Source organism: Dicentrarchus labrax, unplaced genomic scaffold, assembly GCF_905237075.1.
Source record: "Dicentrarchus labrax unplaced genomic scaffold, dlabrax2021, whole genome shotgun sequence".
NCBI lineage: Eukaryota > Metazoa > Chordata > Actinopteri > Moronidae > Dicentrarchus > Dicentrarchus labrax.
In genome coordinates, this window is record NW_026136721.1 from 32,691,948 (window position 1) to 32,716,509 (window position 24,562).

Consider the following 24,562-nt stretch of genomic DNA (forward strand, 5'->3'; position numbering starts at 1 on the left):
CTGTGAAGCTGCTGTGAATTCAACCCACTGATGTTATAATCCCACTTCTCTGACATTTAAGATGCTGCTGTCAATATTAATTCTAAAAATGTAATTTTCAGTAAACCATATATAAACCTAGTGATGACAGAAACTGAGCCAAACTGTAATAATTTTCACTTGTTTTTATGTTTTCACATGACTCACATGAATCACATTATACTGTTAGATATCCCTGTAACTTGTATTTGTGCATTATACATACACATACATACATACATACATGATGCAAAATAGGGGGGAAAAACAAAACATACATTATTTTTATTAACCAAGTAAAGAAGCTGTCATGTATTTGATTTATGTTAATGAAGTCAGTGACTAATGAAGTGTTATTGTATAGTTTTAAATGGTAAACTATCCTAACAGGCAGGCTTTGAGAGTAACGGATTACATGTAGCAGACTTTTATAATCAGGATACAAAAAAGGTAAGTGTAATCGATTACAGTTACAGAAAAAAGATGTAATCAAATTACAAACGTAATAAATGGGGATAATGAGTAGGATTACAATTTTAAAATAGATTTAAAAAATAAAGAAAGGAAGACATATTTTCGATACTAAAAAATAAGTCTTGGTTTTCATTTTCATTATACATTGTTCTGTTGTCTTAATACTTGTCATCTTATTGATATTTATTTTCTCTTAAAGTTATCCGAAATTAAAGTAATCAAGTTACATTACTTTAATGTTGTAATACTTGAGGTTAGGTTAGGTAACTGACAACATTTTTTAACAGATAATTAGTAATTGTATTAGATTACATACATTCAAGTAACCCTCCTAATCCTACCAACAGGAGACACAGCCATTCATTAAATGAATGGGTTTGGTCCAAATATGAGATATCTTGAGTAAAGTGAGTATTTCTACATATTTAAAAAAAAAAACTTTCTGGTTACTTAATTGTGTAGATACTCAATCATAAACTTTAGCTCAAGGTTTTCCTTCCCAAAATGGGAAACTGTGGGATTTCCTTTCAGCAAAATATTCATATGGTAATTTCGCAAAGTGAAAGAAAAAATGGTTCCTTCATAGAAACATCAAACACTTTACCTTTTAGAATTGACAGTGCTCTTCACCAGGAACGTCAGGATTCAGGCATGAGATCAGTGCTGTGGTTGAACACAGACTACCTCCTGACAGAAACCAGGCTCTTCATGGAGATTTATTTCCTACATTTGAATACCCACAGTCAAAACTGACAGACGATATTTTCAAAACTACCACCATATTCAATCTATTTGTGGATTGATGTATGTAAATGCAGTGTTGTGTATTTTAAAGGGAACTGCAAGTGCACATCAGACAGAAGAACAGCATCATCTGCATACAGTGAGGCATGAGGGAAGGAGGCACATGGAGAGGCCTGCTTTGTGTCTCTTTATGGGCTTTGCACTTATGCTCAGTCGTCAAATCCTTCCCATTAATGTAATAATGTGATCTTTTGATAGACAATTTAACCTTGATTTGATTTGACAAGAAAATAAACCGAGTAGCAACTGACTCAGATCAAAGGCGGTAATCTCAGGTCCCTATGTGTATTAAATCATTATTGTGACTTTACATGTATTTACCTCTTCTTCTATTTATATCATGAATGAATGAATAATGAATGTTTTAAAGTTAGTGTATTGTTATTATCTCCATCTGTAGTGTTTAGAGTTGTGAAACTGGTTTTGTTGATCCCAACTAGCTGTCTATGACCTTTAACTTAATTCTGTCAGAAAACAATATATTAGAATTCACATCCAGTCGATGACCTCTTCACTGCATGCCAGCAACAAAAATGTGAATCGACCTTAAAAACACAACACTAAAACCCAATCTTTACTGTTTAACATGCAAAGATTACAGATTTACTTGTTTCTATTTACCCTTTTCCTTCTCTTCTCATATTCTTACTTAACATCTTATGGTGTTTGTCGTATATTACAAAAATAGTTTTACATCTGAATTAAAGGGGTTCTCAGTGATTTTGTATTGCACTTAGATAAAGCTGAATGTGAGACAAAATTTAAAAAAAAAAAAAAAATCTAATACTATCCCTATTAGTAGTATTAGTTGAGCTCCAACCATTCTGGATCCTATATTTCCCATACTGCAAGTTCATAGCATTCTTCACTAGAATGCCTACTTGTCAACATCTCATGCCTCATCAGAAATAACCCTGATGCCATCATCAGGGATTGTTTTCTCAGACCACAACTATTTTACTGGCTGAGCAGTAGGCCCAGTGGTGGTTGCATAATGAAACATGTGTAAAACACACAGTATTATTTATGTAAGCAGCTGCTGTTTGTCATGACTTTGCAAGGCTGAATTCCCAACAGGGTTTTTCTCAACACAGTTAACATAGTCTGGGCACATTAGTAACACCTTGCATTATATTTCTCATTTATGCTTACCTTGCATCACCTGTTTACTGAACAGTGTACAGTTGCATCAGTGAGAACAAATGTTCTGCTGCAGTGCTGCTGTAGATACAAAATTACCCACAGGAACCAACCTGGGATAAGATTACGCTTTTATAACATAAACCATAAATCAGAAAAATGAAAAACCATGCACAGGCCAGCAACTTAATGAAACCATAAGACTCATGTCTTTATAATGCAACAACTGGGAATATGCTTAATGTTTATTAACTCAAACACTTCATGCCACACAAAGGGGCAATTTAAACGGTGGTACAGTACAGATAACAACACTACATTTATCAGGCAGGTTGTTAGGGGTCCCCTTCACACATGAAATACAGACAGACAGAGAAAGAGAATATAACAAGAACATTCAAATTTGCCCCTGCTGTATGTTATGACTCTACTTCTATATGGACAGAATGCCAGTATATCGAAGTTAACCCAAACACGCCCCTTTCTAGGTACCCAAACTGTCCAATCAATGAAGATGTCTCAGCCACAGCCATTGCATTACTGTCCAATCACAGCTTAGGTTTGACACCACACTAGGGTGAGACAGCCATTGTCCCTGAGACTGGCCCAATCCAACAATGGCATTAATCTCTATGGGGTGTGTTTATAAACCCCTGGCGCCAGTGATCTGGGGCTAAACGCAAAAAGACTAGGACTGCAGGACACTGGGAACTCTGTTAAGGTAAGATGGGTTGATGTGATGTCTAATACTACTATATAGGCCTCTGTGTTCTGTATGGAGCATTTATGCAGGACTCTAGAATAAATAATAGGTTGTTTCATTTTGATGTAAAGTTAAGACTGTAACCCGTGACTAGCACTCTTTAGGGATACAAATGTACAAAACTGAAATTTCGATACGCAAAACTAACCCTTTACTCCGCTTTCTTTCTCATAGCATCCCATCTTCCTTCCAGCATCAGCACTTCATCCCCACAATGCTCAACACCACTCTGAATCCCGCCACCAACCTCTACGTAAACTCTACCATCCCTGGTGGCCCCCGTGAACCTCCACCATGGTACCAATTCCCAGTATGTGCCGTGGCCCCGTACGGCTTCATTTTCTACTTTGGGGTCAAGGTGTTTAACCTGGCAGTGGGAACACCCTGTAACGCCCTGGTCATCTGGCAGATTGCAACCAGGAAAAGTGATGCGTCCACCTCTGACATTTTCATCTTCAACCTGGCCATCTTAGATGCCTACTTCTGCCTAATGACGCCCATAGAGATGGTTAACCGCCTGCTGCTAGATGACAGTCGCATTTGGTACTCGCAGAGGTTCGCCTACGGGATTAAGGATGTAGCGCCACTCTTTCTGGTGAGTTTTTTGTATATAGGAATACCGTACACCAGAGCAGTGATACATCTCTGCATCCTAAAAAGATGGCCAAAGTTTAAGAACTGCTACAGTGTATTCAGGACCTCTATGAAGCTGCCACTTTGTGGAAATGACTAAAAACAGGCCTCTCTTAACCTGTTGCCTGTGATAATACAGGGTGCTGTGAAGCTTGATACATGTGGCTAGGATCTAAATGCTTTAAGATAATTTTGCAATTGATGCATAAAGGTCAGAAATCCAGCTACACTTGGGTAGAAGCAGAAGAGAATGCATGTTTTCTGCTGTATCTGATGTTACACTGCTCATAAACCTGTAAACTCATATACACAATACATATGTTTAAGTTCATACACAGTAATTAATAATATACTGTGGTTGCAACAAATTGTACCATCATCTCATTACCTCATTTGTAAATCTCTGCTTTAAATTTGATTTAATGGGGTTGTATATTAGACACATGAATCTCATACAAGTATTTTGATTTATACATTTTAATATACATCATTTAACAATTTTTTTGTGCTCAGATTAATTTAGCTCCCTTTGAAGTTGTAGGTGTTATTAGCACTTCTGTCTGTTATTTAGTGGAAGAGGTACTCAAAAGTACAACTTCAAGCGTAGTTTATTAAAATGTTCTATCTATTGCGTTGTCTGGAGAATTCACTGGAGGTTTATCTGGATGGATGTTCTGCAAATATTCTTCCGTTTTTGATCAGTTAACATTCTAGTCTGGTAATATTTCTATTCTTTCAATAATCTGCTGTTACAGGTGTGTATCTGTCTAGACCGCTACATGGCCGTGGTCCACCCAGTACTGTTCACTGGTATCCGAGACAATAAGATCCGCATTGGAATTTCAGTGGTGGTCTGGGGCCTCATCCTGGCTTACGGCCTCACCAAGTGCACCCTGGGAGTCATGAGCGTCAATGAGGTCTTCAGCGGTGTCATCCTCTTTGCCTTTGCAGTCATGGTCTTCTGCAACATTTCCGTCATCTGGGTCCTTAGACGTTCCGTGGCAGGAAAGGAGCAGATGCACCCGGTGAAGAAGAAGGCCTTCAAGATGGTCCTGATCATCCTCGCCATCATTGTGGCCAACTACCTGCCGCCAGTGGCTCTCATGCCCTTCGTGTCGTACTACTCGTTCGTGGCGTTCCGCTGCCAGATCAGCATCAGCGTGTTCTCCATCATGGATCTGAGCTGCAGCCTTGAGCCTCTCCTCTACATCACCAAGATGGAGCGCGTGGACGGCAGGTGCTGTGGGCGGAGCTTCTCTAAGAAGCCGCAAGATGTCAAGGTGTGATCAAGTGTGAAGATGCATAAAGTTTAGGTATTACCTACAACCTTTCTATGTTTCACAGTTCGCCAGGCAATCCAAGAGAAGTTTTTTTCCCCCTTAAGATACGTTATTGCTGTCTGCACTTACACCTGCAACCAGCGGGGCATTATAGGAAACAGAGGAAACCACTGACACCAATAGAAATAGAGTAACGTAAGGTGGCTAGTCCAAAATCAATCATTTGAACTGAGGTAGATTATTCCTGTAACAGGTGAGTTGGCTCTCTACATCTTCTGTGACAACCGGTATTAGAAACCCTTCTCATTAACACATACACCTCTTTTGGTTTGGCCTGGGGCAGAAACTAGTTTACAGAGCACTGGCTGAGCACTTAGCCAGTCATTAATTAAGCCCCCTAATCAGAGCACTGTGGGACCAATTAGCATGTGTAAGTGGTTAACAAACTAAATATGTAACACAGTGTAATCAATAAAGCAACACAAACAGGCAGTGTAATGACTGTATTACATCATTTAAGCAACAAATCCCCTAATAAGAGTTCTTTGAGAGTTGAAAACTGCTGAATATAATTTAAACTCTCAAAATTAATAAACAATTAAAAATTATACTGTAACTTGCGTGTGGTTGACATTTTCTTTGGATATGAAGCATTTTCAATTTTACATAACAATGACTTCTTGGTGCAAAAAAATAATAATTTCCATTTATGATGACCAGTGACATGAACAGGTCTTTATTTTCATCAAAAGTTAATAAATTGAACATCTCCTTAAGTGTTTGGCATTTTACAGTACATGGGTTAAAGAACATGAAGTGCAGAATTATTTAACTTTTTGATTCTAAAAACATAATTTGACACAGATACTTTTATGAATTAATAAAAAAAAACAACTTCCTTCAAATGTACAAACACAACAAAACATCAGCTGTACACACTTGAAATGTTTTACATTTTGTTTCAGTCAGTTCATTACACTTGCAACTTCTCAACTTGTTATTCCTACATTATTGACAGCGGCACATTAATGTTAACCAACTTTAGAACTGGTCTAGTTTGGAAGTTATGCAGCCTTGCCATCATTTAATCTTTTTAAAGTAGCTTTTTTTAATCAAATCTGAAATTTGTCTATTTTGGATATCTATATAATTCAATTCAATCAATTAATTTATTGTTAATTTAATCTAATCTAATGCCTTTAATACTTTGAAGCCAGCTTACATACTTGCTGGTGCAGCAGCTCTGTCCCGTCGTGATTAGTCAAAGATAAGACTAGGGTACATTAATGAGGCTGACAGTAAAAATGATGGCAATGACAAAGTGAAACAGGTTATTAGTCTTTGTGGAATTAATTTGCAGCAGGAAATTAAGGTGCTTCTGTTATTCTGTTTTTTTACACACTCTTTGTTAATGAATAAGGCAGAGAGGAATTCCTTTCACAGCTAAAAGTAACTCTTACGAGTTTAAGGACTCAAACTATAGATAACAGCACTAAGTCTGAGTAATTTTGATGTGTAGCTCCTTCAGACTTTCCAGGCTGGCCTCGGGTCCGTCCTCTGAGGTCACATACCCAGGATACGTGGGGTAAAACTGGGGAGGTGGTGGTTTCGTTGTGTCTCCTGTCCCTGATGATGAAGGTAGGAACAGTGGTATCAACTTGGCGTGAGCGTAATCAATCTCAAAACCCTCAAAAATAAGCCCCATCCCCCAGGCACCCAACCCCTCCTTAAGAAGCCTCGACACCTCCCAGGTTGCCAGCACCAGTCCCTCATAGTCCCCTTTTTCTAGTCTGAATATATCAGAGGTCAAAGGTCGCCGTGGGACCAGCACAGTAAATCCAGGGGAGTTGGGGAAAGGAGTGAGAAAGGCCACGTGATCCTCGTCCTCCCACACCCTCCACTGCTGCTCCTCCCCGCGAACGATGCGCGAAAACAGGCCAGGGTGAGCCGGATCGTCCCCAAGGAAAGTCAGATTGGGTGGGGCGTCGGGCAACGGGAGCTTGGCTCGAATCTTGGCCTGGATTTCAGTCAGGCTGGATTCACTCCATCTGGGAGCGGTCTTGGAGGTGCAGTGCCCCGGGTCGTGGGCGTTGTGCTCCTCTTCTCCTGCCAGGTGAGGGCGCCACTCTGCATCCAGACCGTGTAGAGGAAGGACACGGATCTGTGAAATGAAAATAAATGCACATTAATTAACTCAAACTCTGATTGACACAGGAGTGATTCAATCTACAGTTAATCAAAGCTTTTAGATTTGCTGTTTCAAACATCTTTGGATGGCTGACTAGCTCAGCTGTGGTAAAAAAGGTTTCAATAAACTTATTTTGGTACTTTCTAGAGTCATACTTAGCTACATGCTAAATGTGTGGTTGCTCTATCAAAAGCAGTACGGCTTCAGCTAAGCTGCAGCTAAAAATTTGTTTCTGAAGGAAAAAAAAAAAAGTAAACATTTTTGACTCCCTTGTCTTGACTTCCCTTAGCAAATAGTTAGTTAGTAGTTAGAAGTGCTAATAGAAAGCTCTTAGTACCACCAGGGAAAAACTCTAGTAGTGAAACACTTCCCATGCACTACAGCCAACCAGTCTATCCACTGTTCAAAGCAGCCCTCACCTGCGCAGGTCGGTCTCGGTGGGGTCTGCTGACCAGCGCACACCTCCGAACTGCCAGCCTGTCGCACAGCAGCTCTGCAACGGCTCTCGCCCCCAACAGCCAGGTTAAGAACTCACGCTTCTCCAGATGGAAGACGCTGCCTCCCAGGCTGCCAGGGGTGCTGCGCTCCAGGATGACAGAGCCTGGGGTCCAGGGCCGGGGGTGAAGGTAGGCCACCAGCCCCTCTGACTCCCAGATGACGTGACGGGGAAGAGTGGAGGACATTCTGTGGAGCCAGGAGGGAAGATACAGAGAAAGTGAGATACTCCTTACAGTTGTTTCTTTTAAAGACTTACAAATCAGAGGATAACATTGTGTGTGTTATTATATATATATATATATGAAAAGATTCAATCAGTTTGAAAACATACAGATTCACATAAAAAATGTCATTATCTCATACAATATTTGATATAGACTGCATAACGGTCATGCTACAACAGCTACTTACACATTCATCAGTAATAGTAATCCTTACTGATATACACTTTAATAACACCCACATAAGCCACTTTGTGATACTTTATGTACATTTTTCTACAAATATTTCTGTACTTTTACTTAATAAAACATATAAATACAAGTAATATAATATGCATTGGAACAGTATGTTTTTATTGTGGCATTTACTTAAGTAGAGGTTCTATGGTCGACACACACACAGCTATTTTTAAATAAAGTTTTGTGTTTATGGAGATGAAAGATAATTAGATAATAAAAAGAAACATTTAAAAAGCATTATTAATGATATTTTCAATGTTAGTTCGAGTTTCAAGTGTTTTTTCTTGCAATAAAAAACAGTTTAATCAACATTACATCAGCTCTAACACGTTACATCATTACCACGTGACACTGGTTAGCGGTTGCACCCCGCGAGGGCCTCCGTAATATTTAACGTTCACAAAAATGCACAGATTTAAGTTTTCTGTCAAACTTATCGTGGTTAGATATAATATTGTGTATTTAAGTTGGACAGTTACACGCCAGAGGTCGTAGTTAAAGTAAATCTGTCAAAACACAAACCGAAAGTACACACACACACACACACACACACACACACACACACACACACACACTAATATCGACTTAAATAAAAGTTCAAATTGTACTGAAATACTAACTGCTAAGCAAATTACATATGTGCCAAATCCTGCTGTGTCTGTAGGCGACATCAAAGCGAATCAGTCATAGAGTAAAGTTTTTATTAACCTATGAAAAAAATACGAGCCTACCATAAAACACCTGTTTTTCAAATGGAGTTTGGTTTTAAGCATTGCCTGTCCCACTTGAGAGCCCGTCGGGAGCAGAGGGCATTTGTAACGTTAAGAATTCAAATGATTTAAGCTGACCTACCTTCTAATAATGAACCTTGTGCACAGCATAAAGTCACGTAGAAGTAACGGGAGTGGGGATAAACACCGACCTGTTTCCTCTCGGCTCGTAGTAGAAGCTGGCGTAATAAGCACAGACAGCTATGTAAACACAGACAGCGGTTCCGCTTCGACACATCCGTCAGTGCGATGAGAAAAGAAAGTAAGACATTATAAACGGACTCGTCGCTAACAGAAAGCAACCATGCCCAATGATTGTATTGGCCAGACTAACGCCTCTCCCACTTCCAGTCACTTGACAACAACTTCTTCTTGCCGGATTTATCTTCTTCTTTTGGCTTTATGGCGGGTTGCAACCATGACTCAAAAGTTGCATACCGCCTCCTACTGTACCGGAGTATGTAGCATGAGTTCTGGTTATGTGAGACAATTTACATCATAATAAAATAAAATAAAATAAAATAAAATAAAAAATCCTATAATATAATATCCTTCAATTCCACACCAGCTTTCTGTGTGCCCTATACCCCCTCTCTCCTGTTGTTCTCAATATACCCCCAAAGATATCTTTTAATTTAGCCTCTTCCCTATATTTATCATTTGAGTTTAAAGGCGCATTACTACCATCTACTGGACTGGGATGTAGAGCATTAGCCTTAGCAGGATAAACATTACATTTTCTATGCTATAACAGTTTGAAGGAGTTGATTAAAAAATGACTTCCATGATGCATTCCCAGGAAGATTTCCTAATGTAATGTTAATGTAATATCACATTCAGTAGCACATGGCTGACTAGTGTGTGCATGATTCACCTATTGTATTAAATGATTGACTGAAACAACCACCTCTCAGCTAGGATTAATACCAATTATCTCTAACATTATAATCCAGAGACTCTAACATAGCCTATATGTAATAGAACGTATAGATCTACTCATCATTGTTAAAACTAAACACAATAGGACCAGTGTGTAGGATTTAGTGGCATCTTGCAACCAACTGAATACCGCTCGCCCAACAAGCGTGTAGGAGAAACTGCAGTGGCCCTATCTACAACCAGTGTTTGGTTTGAACAGGGCGGACTCCGCAGAAGAGGACCAGCTCCCTCTGTAGATAAAAACAGCTCCTACTCCTCTTAAACCAACAGTAACGGTCCATTAAATAGCAGGTGTGATAAGATACTAGTCCTATATTTATTTAGTCTAGCCATTTCTCATTTGTCTCAAACTACAAAATGCAATGGATTTGAATTAATACAACAGAATAAGTAAAGACAAGCACTACACGTTTCATAAATCAGCAACAAAAATGCAATTACATAATAACATATAATAATTACATTGTATATCTATTCTCCCTTTCATCACAAAAACCTTTTTTATTGTAACATTCATACATTTTCTTCTGGTTTTGGGTCATTGTGAAACAAGCTAGATAGATGGATACTTTATTTATTTATGTATTATTTTAGTTTTGTCAGAGTTACACTTTTGTGATGAAGCAATGATAATGTTACTATTAAAGTGCAACTTGATTGGAAAGTCTGGACTGTAGTGGCAATCACATAAGTGCCCACATGCTGTGTTTTGCTTTAAAAAGTATATTTTGTATTGAGAGGACAAAAGCAATGTTAAAACTTCTGATAAATATCGGTCTGCTCATGTAGTGCACGGTCATTTTGACCTGTGTCAGCACAGCTTAGTGTCATGTAACTGTTGACACAGACCACCCAAAGTGTGCCCTAACATTGGAACAAAAGGTCATGAGTGTTTTGACTCTCCAACAACAAATGTTGATAATGTGACTTCCAATAGAGGCTGTGGTTTAGGGGGCTCCTGATCACCTAATAGGACATCCAGGTCACAAAATTATAGTTTTGTTTTTATGTAGTCTGCTCTACTGTGGAACATGAAATCTTTGTTTGAAGTTTAAATAAATTACACCAGGGGGCACCCTTGAGTTACAGACAAAAGGGAGTGAATTACTCACTGGTAGAATAAAAGGTTCAGAAACAAATTAAACACGATTTCTAAGAAAAACTAAAACAAACCAACAACCCAAAAACAAAAATAAACAAACAAAAAAAAACCTTTGAGTCATTACCATTTGTCTAACACACCATCTAAACCACTTTAGCCAGTTGTCAGTTTCAACAGAGTGTGAATTCCTCTTATCTCCGGGTTGTTCTCAGAAGTATTATCTCTTCCTCTTTCCGCAGAATGTTACTGGAAAAAAAAAACCCTCAGATACTGTGCATTTGTGAACATGCTTCTCCTCTGTCTCCACCCATTTCTCAGTTACTACAAATGACTCACCGCACACACACACACACACACACACACACACACACACACACACACACACACACACACACACACACACACATATTTTTATACTTGTGAGGACCCTCATTGACACACAATACATTCCCTATAGCTTCTTATCTTAACTTTACCCAAACATAATTTTGAAGAAGTCTCAAGTGTATAAAAGGAAGAGGAAAAAGGAACAAATATGCTCTTGTGTGACACAGTCACTTATATTTATCTATGCTAATGCGTAACAAATCTATAATGCTGGGGGCTTGATGCATTTTCAGAGAAACTGACAATTCATGAGCATTTACTGTAAAACATACGTGGGGATATTGTGTCTTTTTTTAGTATATTCAATCATTTCCAGTATATGTAAAAAAATAAATGCTAATCCCTGTAGTTTGCATGTGGTCTCACATGAAAGACGGTGAGGTACAGAGAACAAATGTGTCGTCCCACTTTCTGGGAGTAAATCTGTCTTCCTAATCTGCAGCCCATGACCTCAGTAATGAGCTCAGCTGCTCAGAGATCCTCTGCGGAGCATATCAGCTGAAGACCAGAGCGATGATTCACTCAGCCAGAGTGGGCAAAGGGTCACGCTGGGTGAAATTCAGGAGTGGAGCACAGAAATACCTAAAGATGACTTAAAGGTGCTCTTATAGAGTTTTAACTCTGTATAAAGTTTCTTGTGTAAAAAATTAGCTTAAGATCAACAAGTTAACTTTCAACAGGAACCCCTTTAAGAAAAGATATTAGAGCTGCATAGATTAACCCTTTTAGGTTCATGTTTAAGTTCACGTTAGACCGAAAAATGATTCAGGAAATTATTTGGGTCTTTCAAGAGTTCAAAAAGGTAGAAAAGAAATGTCATACTGCATTATTTAAATGTATGGATTGAAAGAAAATAAATAATCCTATGTTTGTTAAATATATCAATGAGTCCTGTTGCAGTGCTTCTAGAGTTTCTATTATGTACGAAATACCATTACCTTGGCACTCCTGTATTTGAATGCCTTTCTTCTTTTACAAACTGCCCTGAAGGCAACATATTGCTGAATTTAGGTGGAATATACATCGCTGGTGTGGCCCGTATGCCTAGTAAAGTCGTTTTTTTTGTATCTCAATTGGACCTTCCTGGCTAAATAAAGTATGAAACCAAACAAAATAACGTAGTTATAGTAACGTCATTGTATTCAGATGGGTAAATTACTTGAACCGCTTCACAGTGTCTTGGTTTACTTTGGTTTACCGGTTCAGAATGAAAGTGTGAAGGAGGAAACATTTACTGACACAGGATGTGATGTAACAAGCTCTTGCGTCAACACAGATGTCTAAAGAGTGATGAACTACCCCACAAACAGTGACTGCAGGAGGAATGAGGATTCTCTGATATGAATCAAACCGAAAAGAGAAGGAAAAAAAAGATAACACTTCATCCATTGCTCTTGGGGTCATGAAAGGGTTAAAACATCAGGAGGAACTGGCCATTTCCTTTCTCTGTTTGATGGCAAAACTTCTGTTTAATGCTTTGGCCACATGTAGTTTATGAGTGTATCCTGCTCTACTGGGTCATGTTGACAAATGGCAGGAGCTGTAGTAAAGTGTCATGTGTTCGAGCCTGCTGACGTGGATTTGCTCATGCCCATTGCAGACGGAAAATATATACAGAGTATGAGGGAGCTTTTCTCATAAACGCTTTCTATATCGCTTAATTTCCTTTTTTCATTGCTTTTGCTGCTACCTGATTTCTTAAATCTTAAAATAGTTTGGGGCCCCGCCACGGTTTGGTTGTCATGGCTGATATGGTTGTTGGAAGTAATACCAAGAGTGAATCTGATATTTTCAGAGTTTCATGACAATATTCATTCAGATCAGCTCATTCGCTGGGGAGAAAAAAATACAAGAGAACAACGTTTTCTCCAGAATTTGACTGTGTCATGAGTGGGAAACAGTCTGTATCATCCCATACTTCATCCAAATGCCAGACAAATGACATTCTTAGTGGAGTACGACACTGTAAAAACAAAGGAGCTAAGGAGCATGACCATCCCAATACACATCATAGTGTGGAATAGGGTCTTGAGCCATTTCTTAGGGAACGGACAATTTGTTGATACCATTCAGGAGTTATTGGCTGAAATCTGAATTTGTCTGTAGCAGTACAACGTGGTGAAAGGACATTTAAAATGTTTAGTAGGCAAGTGTAAACATATTCTGAAATGTCTTCACCACTAGATGACATTATTTACTGTAAACTGTGGTGAACAGGACGAACGTTTGGGCAAATCAAAATCCAGCAGTTTAAAATGATTTACTGCTTTTATGGAATGTATTTTTCAGTGAAAATCTGTAGAAACAAAATTAGTCAATGTTAATTGTTAAAAGGTCAAGGACAGCCCTTTGTTTCTATGTAAACTAATGTCAAGGTTATCATCGAAATGCACATTTACAATGAAGAAAAGCCAACTACTACTGCTTTAAATCATAAGTGTATCAACACAAGTGGTAACCACTTGCAGAACAAATCCCATAGTACAGCACATTCATGAATAAAAACACTTAACACTTGAACACCTCTAAGTTGTATCCATAATGTATCACATCAATATGTGACAGTATCCACAGGTGGAGTTCATACATGATTATCCCTCACGTGCTGTGCACGTGTGGTAGTTCAAATCTGCCAGGAATAGACAGACCTGTGAACAGCCCGAGGACAGAATATTAGAATGTCTCAGACTGCTATCACTGATTTACAGTAGACACTATGAAACTATGAATAGCCTTACAGCCGTACTAGGTTTCACCCCCCGGTGAGCCAAATGCCATCAAGTCCAGTAATGTAATTTGAAATACAGCTGAGGATTGTCACGGTATCTGTCAGCGCTTTAGGCTGCTAAAGGGGACAATTCACTTTGCACCCTTTGAAAACCAGTTTTACTTGCGTTGGTTACAGGCCTAAACAGGGTTAAACAGATGGGATTTTTTTTTAATGCTATATAAACTTAGTTGCCAGTTTATTAGGAACACCGAGCTAAAACTAATGCAGTCTAATGGAAGAGCCCTGCAATAAATCCCATCTTTGTTTAATGTGGTAAAAGTCTCAACCAAAAACTGAACATATCAACATTCATAAAGGTATGATTGATTGCAGGGCTCTCACATTGGACAGCATTAGTTTTAACTAGCTGTACCATATATAGTCGCAAATTGGAGGATGACATGTCTCTGATGGAGCTTAATGAACATTTTTTTGTGTGTTTTAAAATAATACTTAAAAGTTTGATGAGAAGATTGATACCACTGTAGTGTAAATAAATCTAAATATAAAGCCTGGAGAGAGTTAGCTTAGCATTAAGCCTGAATACAGGGAAACAACTAGCTTGGCTCTGTAAGAAGGCGGCAAAATATGTCTACCCGTACCCCCATATTTCACTACCTGGTGGTTTTACACTTTGGTTTTTGTGTGGGCAACTGAGATAATGTTTTAATTAGAGAGTTTTAGGCGTACTGGTAGGCAAAATTTGCCAGCTAGCCCTCCACACAGTCTTGGTGCTACTTTAACTAACTGGTTGCTCGTGTTAGCTTCATAATTAGCCAACCGATATGAGAATGCCATCAATCACCATATACTTTGCAAAATGTCAAACTACTTAACTAGGTCAAAGACTGTTAAGTGTGTAAATGTTGTATTAAAAAACCCTTCTTCCCACAGATGCTCTTTGGCTTTGCAACAATAGCACATCTTAGCACACAAGGCCCTTTCTGAGCTTTTCAGGCATCGCTTCATAAGGGACCGTTTTGCCCTTTTAAAAATATGTGTGCATAACAAAAAAGCGTCACAGGGAGTCAAGGGTGTTAATTGAGTGATTCATGTATCACGCCCTCTGGCCTTTCCCATGTACAGAAGCCTTTGAGTTTTACCGACTACGAAGCAGCATGTCCTGTGTTGTCTGTAAAACAAGGCTTTAGTTCAGACCAACTCAGTCATGAAAACCTCATGAACCAAGACATGTGAGTGCACACACTGACGTGCAGGGATTCTGGTCCGGTGTCTAACTGCTTGAGGGTGCAACAAAATGACACACTGTCACTGCGCTGTGATTAACTGAACTGAATGAAACTGTCATGATCCTGATTATTATGGACGTCAGAGGAATGTGACAAGACAAGAATAATCTGCGTTGCTTTGCTTGGAGCCACCACACCCAAGATCTGCTCATGTGGTTGAAAAAGACGTTTCTTCCCATCAGTCAGCTTTCATTAGTAAAGAAGATCGCTTTACTTTACACTGCACTTTTCTTTTTAAAATAGATCCATAGCGCTTTAAATTGAACTCCTCAACCTTTGCCAGGTCTGTGTGTGAAGCATGTTTGAGGTTTCTTTTACAGTAACCGGACTCCACACGCATGTAAACCTCAGCTTTACCCTAGATACTTAAGGTCATGTCTCGTGTGAGGATGGAGCTTGTCTCTGAAGCATGTTCCTACCGATTAGACATGCATTAACGAACCTTGGTTATTTTTTACCCCTCAGTTATGTGATCATATTTTAGATAACATTGGCTAAAGTAGGTAGAGGCATTTGTAGTAAGAGTCATGTAAGTTCAGACTTTGTTTTTTTCAGCCAGATGCTGTGATATAACCTCAATCAGAGATATTAAGTCTCATATAATGATAGTAATAAATAAATCCATATATTGCGTTACAAAGCTGAACAAATATACCTAACATCTCTTTTAAAATAATACATCTTTACAGGTTGCAAAGCATTTTGATCCCAGTGGACTTTTTTCACAGCAGGCATTTTGACAAGTCACAGCAGGTAATGCACAGGTGTAATCAATAACCTTAATAATGGCGGCTGCTTATGTACATACTCCGTAGCTGAGTCGGCTGGGTGGAATTAGGACACCGCTACTGTATATGTGACTCCCTGGGACTCTTACATGGAATGAAGCCAATGTTTATTTTATTAGTTACAACCGCTATAACAAAGTGAAAATGTTTGCCAGGAAAAAGTTCAGCGTTGACGTCTGAATCCATCATTGAGAAGTGTGTGGCCCTTTCACATGATCCTATAGATAGTTCACATAGTCAGCGCAGTGTCCAAATGCATGTACAGCAGTCTACTGGTCCACACAAGTTTCTAAGATATAAAAAAACCAATGAGGAAAAACAGCATGCTCTGCACGTCATACTATACCATGTAATAACAGAATATATAACAGTATAATACTTACAGTTTTAATAGTGATTATGCAAATTGAGCTCCTTTCCCATGGAATAAAATAAACAAAGGGAAAGAGATAAATATGGGAAAAGGTTCTAAGTATTTAAACACAGATTTTATAGATAGATAGATAGATAGATAGATAGATAGATAGATAGATAGATAGATAGATACTTTATTTATCCTGAAGGGAAATTCAGGTATTCAGTAGCATACGAAACATACATTCATTAAACATACATTAAAAAAATAAAAAATAAAATGAACTTATAACACAGTAGCCACAGTAAACGTATTATAATACTGCATATATTACCAATGTGTGACCTTACTGTGTAATTGACTCTTGTTACACCTGAGTATTGTATATACTGGTATGTGCTGTGCTCGTAATAAGTTATCTAATGGCACTTGTGAACTAGAAATACAGTGAAATAAGATCAGATATAATTACTGGATGAAAGACAGCTTACATTCATAACAATTAAGAAAAAAGAGATTAGAGAACATTAACAAACAATTAATCAACAATTATTTCAGAATGAACTGTTAATCTTCTAATTTAAGACTCATTTGTAGCCTCAATAAAGCAGCCTGTATTATCTCTTTCTTCCAGACTACAGCTGGGCGCTCGTCTTATCTGTGCCTTTTCAGCAAGGCCTCACTACTGTCAGGAATTTGTCCGTGAGGAGTTTCTCTGTCTATGTGTGTTCTGCGTATGTGCTTAAGGGATTTTACTGCCAAGACTAAATTTACACAGCTGCTTGACAGTAGTCAGCACATCGGGTTGACTCTGAACCACACACACACACACACACACACACACACATTAGTATCACTTTCAGGAATACTACACTGACTTATTTTCTGTCCCGAGAGGCATGACTATAATCATAACCAAACCTCAACTAAAAATTGTCACAACTTTTGACGGAAACTATGTTAACTTGTGTGCCATTTTGGTACCAGTTACATAGGGTGTCTGTAATCAGCAGCTTTCATGTCTATAATATGTCTCTAAGTGTGACCACAGACAGCGGGGATGGTTGATATACACATCTGTGGAACTCAAACCCCGTGTTGTGTTTCCTTCTACCCCCTTCTGTTTAACACTCACCTGTGAAACGTGTGAGACTGTTGTCTGGTTTCACAAGTACAAGGAACTTACAGGTGTCTCTTTCATATCCTGATAGAAAGCTGCAGATTTAGCTCCAGGCAGTCACTTCACGTCAGTGATTTGCAGCTGAAAATGTACCAGTTTGAACTTGTTTGCCAGGTTAAGTCAGGGGAAACTCTATGCAAATTAACTCCATGCGTGCTTTTGTTTGGGGATTTTTTTTTTTTATCCCTGCTTAAGAATTAAATATGAGAATAAATAAGATACACAACGGCCTTCAAGAACAAGCATTTATCACTCGAAATGTTTATATTGGTGGCTTGTCTTGCTGCAGAATTAAAAATATTTTCTGACTACAAGGATTAGCTGTTCCTTTAAATGTAATGCTGTATTCAAACCCTTTTCCTGACACCAATAAACCAGCTTTATTTCAACAGTTTAATCACTGACTGACTCATGAATGGAATGTTTAAATATTAGTACAGAACAACTCTGCCGATAAGACTTCCCTAAAAAATGTCACATGACACATTTCATATTTACTTTCTTAAAGCCAGAGAGAGAGAGAGAGAGAGAGAGAGATGACTGATGTTTACAAATTAGTTTGACCCCCCCCAAAAAAAACATTGTTCCTATTATAACCATCTACGCTGTTTGTTTTACACCAAATTAAACAAAGCAGCATCAACAACCCTATATTTCAGATAATATTTTATCAATGAACTTTGCAGGAATAGTGATTCACCAACATGTACTTTAAACTTTGGGAGCCCCACCCATTTGACTTACAGATTATACTGGTTTGTTTTAATATTATTTCATAATCATTTCAGTCTAACATCTGGCAAAAATGTTCATTCTACCTTTTTTTAAATCCAAGGATTGCTTTATATACATTTTAAATTAACATTTTAGGAGCCCTAAGACCATTATTTAACTGTTTGGAATAAAATTAGCAATTTAAAGGTATCACCTTAGGCTCTCAATTTCTCCCCTCTCCATTATTGATAGTATAATTATTAACTTAAGAAAATAATACTGATTCATGAAGAGAATCATAAGCTGTAATCTTAAAGTGGTTTCTAGTATACACATGACTAAACATACTTGATGAAAAATTCACTTTGATCACCGCTTCTCTGCCATCAGTAAAACACATGACACAGATCAGTTGAGCAGACAGATATTTATTAGAAAAAGAAAAGCTTTTTTACAAGCCAACCATCTGTGCCAAGAGAGAGCTACTCAAGAAATGATCCGGTTTTATCCAGCATTAAATAACAGAAGCCACAATCGGCAAGCGAAGGAGGTGAAAACTATATACACACACAAAAAATAAAAAAAATGTTGACAGTGTAACATCAAGAATTCATATAGGCTGAGGCCCCTTTCTGGACTTGAAGCTGTTAAGAGGAAGGTCAAAATGGGGTGACACTGGGTTAAAGAGGAGCAGGTAACAAGGTAGAAGTGGTGTCTCACTTTACCGACACTGGGGTTTATTGAAGCTGAGAAGCTGGGATCTGGATATTGACTGCTGGGAGTGTGAGGGAACATCTTTTCAAAAAAGGATTCTACACGGTGACTCATGTTTGGCATGCCTAGTCTACAAATACAAATATACACCCTGCCGGTTTGTACTTAATCTCATAAGACAGGAGGACATTAGGGAGTACATTAGGGGGATCTAACAGGGGACTGAGAGACAAGCATGTACATATGCTTCACCTGACTACCTCCCAGCCCCCCTGCTCTACACTAATAATCTCATCAACTTCCAGAGGCTTTTCACTTTCCAACCAGCCATTCCCTCTATTCTGTTCAGTGGTGAGTTTCATACATCCACCCTCACATGCCATTCTTCTTTAGTCTCTTACAACCTATACTTCCAATGCTCAAATAGGCTTTGCTATGGCATGTGAGTATTGGATCAGAAACAACACCCCGTCACTACTCTGCAACAGCAGACTGTGCCTCACACACAATCTGGTTACTAAGCCACTGAGCTGGTCTTTCCACGGCGGTGCTTGCGGACTTCCTCCATCAGGTCCTTGAGGTACTGGATCTCTCGGCTGATGGACTCCGCCTTCTCTGTCAACTCATGGTTCCTCTTCTCTAGCCCTTCGAGCTCTGTGCCGAGCTGCTCCTGCTCGACCCTCTTCTTCTGTCTGTAGCGGGTGGCTGCTGTCTTGTTCTGCTCCATCTTCTTCAGCTTCTTCTCCACCTTGGGAGCACCAGACACTGATTTGACCTTGGAGGTCTTGGCAGAGGGGGAGGAAGTGGTGTTGAGCTCTGGTTTGGAGTAGGGTTTGGTCCTGGAGGATCCAGCTGTGGGAGGAGAGGGGAGGCGGGTAGGTGAGCCTGTGCCGGATTCAATGCCAGAGTCGCTGTCGCAATCGCTTGGAGGAGAACTTTCAATGGACTGGTCAGGGAGAGATATGACGGGGGGCTCATCTTTGTTGGTGAGCACCACCACAATGTGGGCAGCTGTGGGAAGAGAGAACACAATGGGGCTGGTGGCCTGAATGCTTCCACTGGAATCTGGAATGGTTGCTTTGAGGGATGGGGCTATTTTCTCTGCATCCAGGACATCCACTTCACTCCCCAGTTCCAATGTGTAGGCTGGAGAGGGGGGAGAAGGAGAGGGAGCTGGGGAGGGAGGCTCAGACTTCATAACAACCTCCTGATCAGGAGCCACCTCTGTCTTCTTGGCCTCTGCTGCCCCAGGTAGAGCGAGCTCCAGAGGGAGGGCGGGGATGCTGGGCAGTGACAAACCCAGCTCCAGGCTGTCGTGTGGGGCGGGGATGGTCGGGTCGAATGAATCTAGATCCAGATCCATGTGGGATTCGAGGGAGGCAAGGAGATCCTCGGGGGAGCTGGGAGACTCATCTGAGGAGCAGGAGCCAATGAGGGAATCCAGGTCAAATTCACTCAGGTCGATTTTCTCTGACATCCAGTCCATGCCTGCGAAAGCATCATCTGCTGAAAGAGGATGCTTTCATTAATATTCGATCAGAACAATGACTGAATAGATAAAACTGTACAAACACTTAGTACTATCAGTGTTTATTACCAGTGAATGCAAGCCAAAAACAATATTAATTTAAATCAATGACACCACCTTGCATTGTTAGGATTTTGTGACGAATATAAAACTCTCAAGATCGTATATCCCAACTCCAGGAACCTTGTAACAGATGCCAAAAGACAAAAGAGAGAGTCACGGAGAAAACCGCAACAAAACAAAAAGGGACACGTCACTGTGAAATAACACATCTAACAAAACCAGTTTGAGGCGGTCTCCTCTACACACTCGAGCCACACCTGCCTGCTGCTAACCAATAAATGTTCTTCACAGCCCACCACACCTACCAATTACTCATTTGTGCCTTTAATTTAAGTGCTTGATAAAGTGTAATATCTTGCGAAAGAGACATTTTTCTAGCATTATTCATTTGATTATATTATGATGTGGAACTATTTAATCATTCATTTTTAAAAATAAGACAATGTGACTTAGTATAACCCAATTTTTAACATCTAGGACACGCTGCCTGCAGGGCAACCTTGACTGCTTAACCAACACCCATAAAATATTTACAGCTTGCCTGAAAGCAATTAACATTCCCAACTTCACCTCTAAAAACTGTGGTGGCAACATCTTTAGCCCTTCTTTTTTTTAAAAACCACAAACAAACTAATTGACACAAAGAATGCGCTTCTATCTGAGCATGTAATTTTACTTTGTACATCAGCAACATTTAAAGTTACTGTGTACTGTCCTTTCCTCATCTGTTTTCATGCAGCTGCTGCACACCTCAACTGACTAATCTCGCCAAAATATTTAATACACATGGAATTTGAATTCACTCTCACCTTTGCCATCGTCTGCTCCAACCTGGGCGGTGAGCAGGTCGCTGGCACCCAGCCAGGGGAGGGACAGCGAGTCCGTTCCGGCCTTGGTTCCCAGGAACGAGGAGATGGGAGGAGGAGGAGAGGGAGGTGGGGAGGCAGAAGAGAGCGGGGAGAACGACAGGGTCTGGTAGGGAGACAGGGAAGATGCGTAGGAGGAGAAAGAGAGGGGGGGCGAAGCTGGCGCCTTCCCCTCTAAAGAGGAGGAGGGAGAAAGAGCTTCTTCTTCATCTTGGTCCAGAAGGGGCCCCATGGGGTCAGCCATCAGAAACGAGGGCCCTGTGGACAAAGACTCCCTCAGTAAGTATCCAAGTTATGACACAAATGGTCAGTTTCCAACTCATTTTTTCCAGCTAATTTTGGTTATCTGATACCACACAGAAATAATCTCAGACACATTAAAAGGTTCAATAAAATGAGGCAATCTAATATATTAAATATAAAATAATGAAACAAAAATCCAATCAAAATACAATTTTTTTCTGGTTTGAGACTAAAATATTGTCATCTTCATTTTATTCTTGACGTCAAAGTCCAGCATTTGCCACACTTTCGCAACTTGTTATCCAAACTGAGTGCTTTGTATTCAGTAATGTTTATAGTAGTGCTTTGGGAACATTTGTAATCACAACACCAACCTAAGCACAGGGCCTCCACGTCCTCCAAGGCCAGCTGGGAGTGTGTCATGACTGCTGCTGGTCAGTGGTAGCCGTGAAAGGGTGAATATAAACAAAGGAGAGTCCGGTGACGTTAATAGGTCGAGCGGTTCGGTACTGCTGTCGACGGCAGCAAAGCTGAGGGTGGTTGCCGAGAGAGACCTGTGCAAAGGAGATGGAGAGATACATGCCATGTTATGGGGAGAAACTGAGGACTAGTGACAGTAAGTGTTGATTTAATAGGTCAAATATGGACAGAAACATTTTTTTTTTTTTTTTTAGAGTTGTCAAAAAGCTTAAGAATGTGAATGAACAGAACATCAGCCGGAACAGCAAAGCTTTATTTTAATGTAAATAACACAAACACAAAATAAATGTATTAAAATCGTTTGAAAGTATTGTGCCAGACATTTTAAAAAAAAAGGAAAAAAAAGGGGGCCAACCTTATCTGTATATCTATAAAAACTCTCCATTGTGTTTGTACTTCCTGTAACAAGTACACCTTTCGTGACTGTAACAACTCCCATGCAAATATTGCCACCGCACAACTTTCCAGTTAGCCTGTGCTTTAGGTCGTTAAGGCTGTTAACGACTCTCATGGTGGGGAGGGAGGAGGGAGGAAGGGGGAGGCTAATTTTGGTTTATCCGTTTCACTAAAGCGTGCAAACGGCCCCGCCCTCCACCGGGGGACAACATTGCCTAATTTGGTCATGCTCTGGCCAGTAACCACGCCCTCCTCCGTGAGTCACCGCCGAGATGTGGGAGGGCAACCGCCATTTTCACAACAGAGCCATCTGTGCGAGGGCTGAGTAGAAAAGGACACTGCGCGCCATTTTGGACACGCCACGTTGTCAGTGTTCAATACACACAAACACTACCGATGTTGACAGGTACTAAACAGCCTTGTTGTTGCTTTAAAAAGATATAAAATCAACCTTAGAAAACGAGGGGCTTGAAAAGTTTTCGGCGTTTGCTTCACAACCGATTATATTTACTCGCAAAACACAAAACGCCTCAACGCCGGCTGGAAACACTTCACCTGTCAAGTCTGTAATTTGACACTACCACCAACTCCCAAACAGGAAATGTAGCTACACATCGGGATCCACTTGTAATCTCACCAATAATTTGATAAACCTAGCAATGAGTAACAACTTGAGGGCTTAAGTCGGATAACTTCCAACACTAGCCAGTGGAGTTTACACTTTTCAGTTAACGCCGGTTGAGACCAGACGTACTGAAGTGAAGTTGCCAAAAAAATAAATAAATAAATAAAAAAAATACTTACGCCATTTTGCCAAAAATAGCCAGGGCAGTTTGCCTTTGCACTGCCGGGTTGTTGCCGCTGCAAGGATAGCCGCACGCCTTTAAACTGCCATTTTAGCGCGGGAGAGCTTCCACTGAGAGTCGGTAATCACTGTAACTGGCGTAGGAACGAAGGACAGGCGGACGGAGTCACAGCCGTATTTATAGAGCCTAAGCACCGCCGACTGCATTCCTCCGCCATGTCATTCCGCGGGGGCGTTTGTTTTCAGCGTAACTAGCAAGCGCCGGTGAGAGGAGTTTCCGTTTAAGTATAAAATAAAATGTACAAACAAAAACCTTCCTGCCGGACAGTAGTTGTAGTTAGACTCAAACATGTGTACCGCTGTAATTACTCAGTTTGAGTCGTTTTTATGATTGGTTTGATGTATAACGTCTATACAGCTGACGAAATAGATCCATATGGAACTTTAAACACGAGTTCCTCCCTACGTCAAATGTAGGTCAAATGCAAAATGTAAACATTGAGAGAGGAAATAGTATTTTAATGTCAGCGACGGACGAGGAGGCCTAGACTACAACAAATATGACATAATGTATACATAATGTATACTTCAAGATACGTTTCCATCCAAAGAAAATCATTTTCATTTAGCTAAATACTATATTATATTTCTGGTGCCCAATTTCAAAAGCATACATATATTTTAATATGGTCAAAACGGTTCAATTTAACCTATTTTTTACATTTTTATACTGCATTCATCGACACTTAAAAAGATACATTTGAACTGTATTGATTGGCTAAAATAATGTTATTAATTAATTGTTCTTGAACGCTTCTTTGCCCTTTTTGTGGGCTGTCCCTATGTGTATATATATATTTATATACATATACATATATAGTATTCCTATAATATATATATGGCAGGATATATTGTATGTATATGTGTTGTATTCCTATATTAGTTCATCAGCA

At 39.6% G+C, this 24,562-nt stretch overlaps 3 protein-coding genes across 5 annotated transcripts; 1 reads left to right on the forward strand and 2 right to left on the reverse strand.

The window, feature by feature from the left end:
* The first annotated feature begins 3,098 nt into the window (after nucleotides 1-3,098).
* Nucleotides 3,099-5,728, forward strand: LOC127354946 (G-protein coupled receptor 4). The gene is made up of 3 exons (XM_051385339.1): nucleotides 3,099-3,157; nucleotides 3,374-3,794; nucleotides 4,588-5,728. Exons 2-3 carry the CDS (start codon nucleotides 3,414-3,416, stop codon nucleotides 5,116-5,118), a joined length of 912 nt encoding a protein of 303 aa, XP_051241299.1. The 5' UTR covers nucleotides 3,099-3,157; nucleotides 3,374-3,413; the 3' UTR covers nucleotides 5,119-5,728.
* A 104-nt stretch (nucleotides 5,729-5,832) lies between these two features.
* On the reverse strand, nucleotides 5,833-9,404 carry LOC127354945 (uncharacterized). Of its 2 annotated transcripts, none has more exons than XM_051385337.1 (3): nucleotides 9,182-9,404; nucleotides 7,720-7,984; nucleotides 5,833-7,273 (listed from the first exon to the last, which is right to left on the reverse strand). In XM_051385337.1, the coding sequence occupies exons 1-3, from the start codon at nucleotides 9,265-9,267 to the stop codon at nucleotides 6,605-6,607; spliced, it is 1,020 nt and encodes a 339-aa protein (XP_051241297.1). In that variant the 5' UTR covers nucleotides 9,268-9,404; the 3' UTR covers nucleotides 5,833-6,604. The 2 variants fall into 2 exon arrangements, with proteins under 2 accessions (XP_051241297.1, XP_051241298.1); XM_051385338.1 differs by having other exon boundaries at nucleotides 9,112-9,402.
* Nucleotides 9,405-18,926: 9,522 nt separating this feature from the next.
* On the reverse strand, nucleotides 18,927-23,776 carry atf4a (activating transcription factor 4a). Of its 2 annotated transcripts, none has more exons than XM_051384428.1 (4): nucleotides 23,609-23,776; nucleotides 22,303-22,482; nucleotides 21,629-21,943; nucleotides 18,927-20,731 (listed from the first exon to the last, which is right to left on the reverse strand). In XM_051384428.1, the coding sequence occupies exons 2-4, from the start codon at nucleotides 22,349-22,351 to the stop codon at nucleotides 19,746-19,748; spliced, it is 1,350 nt and encodes a 449-aa protein (XP_051240388.1). In that variant the 5' UTR covers nucleotides 22,352-22,482; nucleotides 23,609-23,776; the 3' UTR covers nucleotides 18,927-19,745. The 2 variants fall into 2 exon arrangements, with proteins under 2 accessions (XP_051240388.1, XP_051240387.1); XM_051384427.1 differs by having other exon boundaries at nucleotides 18,927-20,734.
* Between the last annotated feature and the right edge of the window lie 786 nt (nucleotides 23,777-24,562).